The sequence below is a fragment of the Puma concolor genome, chromosome B1 (genome assembly GCF_028749965.1).
Source record: "Puma concolor isolate L17-30 chromosome B1, mPumCon1.1.hap2, whole genome shotgun sequence".
Classification (NCBI taxonomy): Eukaryota; Metazoa; Chordata; class Mammalia; order Carnivora; family Felidae; genus Puma; species Puma concolor.
The window spans coordinates 45,307,676-45,313,327 of record NC_141670.1 but is presented as its reverse complement, the minus strand read 5'-3'; the positions used below and the strand labels follow the sequence as shown (position 1 = coordinate 45,313,327).

The following is a 5,652-nucleotide window of genomic DNA, read 5'->3' as shown; positions in this document are numbered from 1 at the left end:
ACCCCCGCCTCCGGAGCGCCGCCTCCAGAGCGGGGCCAGGCTGTCCCCAGTAAGGCCGGGACGACCTCCCCAAGATGGCCGCCGCGGCGGGGTGGGGCCTCCCGCCACACTGCCCCCGTCCCGCCCCCGCGCTGCCCGGTGTCGATTGGGTGAGACGACTCAGTGGTGAGCTGCGATTGGGTCACACCAGCCGTGAACTGGGCGGGACCGGAAGGTGGTCTCTGCCTGGGGGGGCTCCCGGGTCTGGGGCTCTGCGTTCGTCCCGGGGGATGTGGAGAGCTGGCAGCATGTCGGCGGAGCTGGGAGTCGGGTTCGCACTTCGGGCAGTGAACGAGCGCGTGCAGCAGGCGGTGGCGCGGCGGCCGCGGGTGAGGAAGGGGACAGCGTGGGGACGGTGGGCGGCTGCTTTGAGGAGGGGGAAACACCTGCGTGGGAATGGGTCGTCATGGTGACGCAGAGGGGTCTCCCGGAGGGGCGGGAGCCGTCCTTCCGCCTTGACTTTGGCTCGGGTTGCAGAGCCCCCAAAACGCTTAGCGAACGGTGTCCTCAGCCAGCCACCTCGCCGTGAGTCTGTCAGGTTTTCTGGAGGTTGGCTTAGTTGGAGCAGAAGGTATCCACTACCCGGGAAAATGACCAGTCCCCCAGCAGCGCGACCATTGCCCGTCCCACCTCGTGTCGTGGCCAACAGCCTTAGCGGACAGGAGCAGCGCCAGTCCCGTGCCCAGAGGCTACAAGATGAGACGTTTACTACAGGAGCACCCAGAGGAGGCCAGATCCCCAGATCACGTGTGTGGCAGCGTCTGACTGCTAGTAGGTGCTCAGGAACAGTCAGCTCCACCCGGAGGTGAAAGAGACGGTGGACGGGCCGGGTTCTGGAGACCCCAGAGCTGCATAGCACGTTTGGACTCGAGGGGGGCTGACATCCAATCCCAAGCAGTCTAGAGGGAGATTCCCCCCGCCCCTTCTAATATATTTTGTCTCCTCTGGGAATTTCATTAGATCAAGGGTCAGTGTCTGCTCCCCCTCACTGCAAGTTTAAGCCAATGGTGTGGAGTGAGACACAACTGAACAGAGGGGTCAGAGTTTCCCCCATCAAGCATTTATGGTGTCAGAACTCAGAATGCTGTTCTGGAGACAGAAGATCTGTATCAGTGTAGTCTTTCCTTGGCTTACCTTGAACTAAGTCACTCGACTGCTCTGGCCCGGAGTTTCCTCACCTGGATAGGCAACGGAATGAGCTCTGACTGCCTTTTAAGCCCATTAATGTTCTATGATTCTCGGCGATTCTCCAAGGAAAGCTAGGGATCTCCCTAATAAACATCACTCTGGGAAGTTCTCCCAGCATAACTCCACAGGTGGATGGGCCGCCTGTTCCACTTTTCTCTCTGGAAGTCATCAATTCGTCAACGTAATCCTAGGAGCTATGACGTGATCTCATAAAAGGCTGGTGATGCATCATCCCTCAGAAGGAAGCTGGAACTTTTTGCTAATGGATCTGAATCTTTAGAGCCTTTGAAAATACAGTGATTCTGTAAAAATTGCAGAGGGTCATCGGCTGTGTGAAAACTGAGCTATGTGAGGATAGGTGGATCTCTTGTTGCCTCTGTATAGATTTGATTGCAGCAGAGTTCAGGGAAGCCCTGCTCTTTACGTGATGGCCGTAAGAGGGTCATATGGGCCTAACCCTCAGTCCAGAGTTTGTGGTGTCCCTGCCTCAGTTCTGCTGCTGGTTCTTAATTAGATTGAACAATAAATTACATAGCTACCCTACACAGGCCACTTTTGGGGGAGGGGGGGCAATATTATTGAATATACCAGGACCAGAATGAGTTTCCAAAATTTAACCTTGGGGTTTCAGAAGCCAGAAGTGGTATCCCCTCTAGTCAGAGAGTAATGCCTTCCCTTAACAAACTGATTCTTAAACCTCCAAAGTTGGCATGCAAGAGCATCATCTGAAGAGTTTGTTTAAAAAGGAGATTCTCGGGGGCGCCTGGGTGACTCAGTCGGTTGAGAGTCCGACTCTTGATTTCAGCTCCAGTCATAATCCCAGGGTCATAGGATCGAGTCCCACATCAGGCTCCATGCTGGTCATGGGACCTGCTTAAGATTCTCTCTGTGTCCTTCTAACCCTCCTCCCCCACTTGTGCTCTCTCTCAAATTAAAAAAAAAAAAAAAAAAAAAAAAAATTTTTTAATTAAAAAAAAAGGAAATTCTTAGACTCCAGCCCCAGAGATTCAGAGTCAGTAAGTCTGGAGTGGTACCCAGATGATGCTGATGCAGTTGGTCAAAGACCGCATTTTAAGGAAATACTGCTTTTACTTACCTTCCCAGGTCTCCTGAGAGAGAACTGTGTTTTGCCAGGTATTAAAGTAGCTACCATATTAGATTTGGATGCCATGCATTTGAAAGACATTTGATCAACATTATTTGATACTGGTCCCCCTCCAGTATAAGAATAATGGAGCTTACCAAATGTCAAGTTAAGACCTATGCCAGCTGATCCTACAGGGTCTATCTTATAGAACTCACTGGAATAATATTCCTAAACGTTCACCCATTGGGCTCTTTCTCTCTTGGCAGGATCTCCCAGCCATCCAGCCCCGACTAGTAGCAGTCAGCAAAACCAAACCTGCAGATATGGTGATTGAAGCCTACAGTCATGGCCAGCGCACTTTCGGGGAGAACTACGTAAGATCCCTTTTCCAAACTCCCTTTGGAAGAGTTGTGATTGCCAGGCTTCTCACTTGTTCTGTTTTTACCCTTCAGGTTCAAGAACTGCTAGAAAAAGCATCTAATCCCAAAGTAAGTGAATATCTGAATTCTTGAGTTTGCATCTAATCTTGGCTCCGCAATTGAAAGTTAGACCCTTGTTGGTGGTTGGGTTTTATAGCAAGGTTGACTGGCAGTAGAAATGTCTCCATTCACCTCGAGCTCCAAATAAATCTCAGCTAGATTTTCTTTCTTTATTAAAACTAAGACTATAGTCATCTCCTTTGCAGCTTTTTGGATATGGTAATTTAGGAGCTTGCTATAATCCTGGATCCTCTGAGATTGGAAAGCTTTACTCAGTTCATCTTTCTTGGGTTTTTTTTCATTTTTTGTTTTTTAAAGAAGTCTCCACACCCACCATGGGGTTTGAACTCATGACCCTGAGATCACAAGTCGCATGCTCTACCAACTGAGCCAGCCAGGTGCCCCATAATCAGTTCGCCCTTAATGGATGATATCTAAAAGATGGAGGGAGCTAATGGGAATAAGGAAGAGGAACAGAGCAGAAGCCTTAGGTAGTAGTATCCTTAGGAGCCCAGCTGAAGAGGGTGATAGCAGTTTATTGCATAGACATGAGAAGTCAGAAGGGAGTGTGTAAGGTATTTGAGCTGGCATGGCCTTCATAAATTCTGAGTCAGACATGGTTACCTTTTTTCCTTCAGATTCTGTCTTCGTGTCCTGAGATCAAATGGCACTTCATTGGCCACCTACAGAAACAAAATGTCAACAAATTGATGGGTAAGATAAAATTCTAAACATGAAGACAAAATTTCTCTATCATTATACTACTTATACTACTTTCTGTGAAAAAGAGAACAGTTTTTAGAATAGTCCTAATTCACCGTTTGTGTTTTGGAGTTTTGGGGAAAAAAATGTTAAGTGCTTAGTATAAGGAAAAAGCCTCATACCAAGAACAGAATGAATTCACCATTGACTGGGTTGTATGTACTTGGAAACCTACCCTACTTTGTGTTAGGTATCATTTGGTAGTCTTCCAAATAAGTTATAAGGAATTGTAGCCCATAAAATTATTCAGTGGGCAAGGGAGACATTTTTCTCCTTTTCCCTCTGGATGTAAGACTATGGTAAATGAAATATAATAATATACAGTAAATCAAATACAGTATATATTGTATATAAAATACAATATACAGTAAAGTACAATTAAGAATTAACTACAAAAGAACTTAACCATATGACAATGACATGTGGAGATCTGTCTGAGGAACTGAATACTTACTTCTCTCAAAGGTTTCTAAAATAACCTGTATTTTTTTAAGCAGCTTTTTTGAAGTATAATTGACCTGTAGTAAATTGTATATATTTAAAGTGCACAATTTGATTAGTTTTGATGTATGTTTGTACTTGTAAAACCATCACCACAGTCAAAATAGTGAACACATTCATCACCCCAAAAAGATTCCTCATGCCCTTTGTAATAACCCCTTCTTTCCGCTCCTCCCCACTCCCCTCCTCCAACACTACTTACCTGCTTTCTGTCATTGTAGATTAGTTTACCTTGCTAAGAGTTTTATATAAATGGAAATATAAAGTATGTACTTTTTTTTTGTCTGACTTCTTCCACTCAGCATAATTATTTTGAGGTTCATCATGTTGATTTGTGTATCAGTAGTTCACTCCTTTTTATTGCTTTATCCATTCACCCACTGATGGACATTTAGGTTGCTTCTAATGTGGGGCCATGACAAATAAAATTGTTATGGCAGTGGCGGAAAAAAAGCTGCTATGAACATCTTTGTATGGACTTTTTTTTTTTAATATTTATTTTTGAGAGAGAGAAGAAGAAGAAAGACACAGAGCACGAGCAGAGGAAAGGCAGAGAGGGAGACGCAGCATCTCAAGCAGGCTCCAAGCTGAGAGCTATCAGCACAGACCCCAATGCAGGGCTTGAACCCATGAACCATAAGATCATGACCTGAACTGAAGTCAGATGCTTAGCCAACTGAGCCACCCAGGCACCCCATATGGACTTCTTCTTATCTCTTAAAATAAATACCTAGGAGTAGAATGGCTGAATCTCACAATAAGTATATGTTTAATTTTTTTTTTTAATTCTGAGAAAGTACACATAACATAAAACTTATCACCTTTAACTATTTTTAAGTATTCAGTTTAAAGGCATTAAGTACATTCATATTGTTTGCAGCCATCACTACTTTCTATCCTCTAGAACTGTTTTCCTCTCTCAAAACTGAAACCCTGTACCCATCGTGTATGTTTAACTTTCTAAGAAACTGCCAAGCCATCTTCCAAAGTGGTTGTGCCGTCGTACATTCCCACAAGCAGTGCTCGAGTTCTTCCACATCTTTGCCCACACTTAACACAGTCAGTCTTTTAATTTTAGCCGTTCTAGTAGGTATGTGGTAGTGTCCTTGCATTATCTTAATGGCTTATGATGTTGAACATCTTTTCACATGGTTGCATCTGTTTATCTTCTTTGGTGAAGTGTCTGTTGAAGTCTTTTGCCATTTTCTAATTGGATTTTTTCACTTTTAAGACAAGAGAATTCTTTATATATTCTGACTAGTCCTTTATCAGATACATGCTTTGCAAGTGTTTTCTTCCACTCTGTTGCTTGTCTTTTCATTCTCTTAACAGTGTTTTTTGAAGGGCCCAAGTTTCTAATTTAACGAAGCCCAGTTTATCAATACTGTGCTTTTGGTGTTGTGTCTGAAAAATATTTCTCTATAGTTCAAGTCACAGATTTTCTCTTAGCAGTTCTATAGTGTTCAGTTTTATATTAAGCTTCATTATTCACTTTGAGTTAATTTTGTATGTGGTGCAACGTATGATTCCAAGTTCTTTTGGTTTTCTGGGGGGTTTTTTTGCATATAAATATTTAATTGTTCCAACACTACTTGT

General features: G+C 44.1%; 1 protein-coding gene and 1 non-coding gene across 3 annotated transcripts in view; one reads left to right on the top strand and one right to left on the bottom strand.

The window, feature by feature from the left end:
• The first annotated feature begins 210 nt into the window (after positions 1–210).
• Positions 211–5,652, top strand: part of PLPBP (pyridoxal phosphate binding protein) — a 19,268-nt gene continuing 13,826 nt past the window's right edge. Inside the window, exons 1-5 of one of the 2 annotated variants that reach the window (XM_086703718.1) lie at positions 237–368; positions 578–810; positions 2,581–2,688; positions 2,767–2,802; positions 3,432–3,507. In XM_086703718.1, coding sequence (XP_086559844.1) covers positions 2,638–2,688; positions 2,767–2,802; positions 3,432–3,507 — 163 coding nt within the window. In that variant the 5' untranslated portion in view covers positions 237–368; positions 578–810; positions 2,581–2,637. Of the gene's footprint in view, positions 369–577; positions 811–2,580; positions 2,689–2,766; positions 2,803–3,431; positions 3,508–5,652 lie in introns of both variants that reach the window. The other variant, XM_025921896.2, reaches the window with a different exon arrangement.
• On the bottom strand, positions 3,121–3,193 carry TRNAT-UGU (transfer RNA threonine (anticodon UGU)). Its single transcript has one exon. It is a non-coding gene; the product is annotated as a tRNA-Thr (tRNA).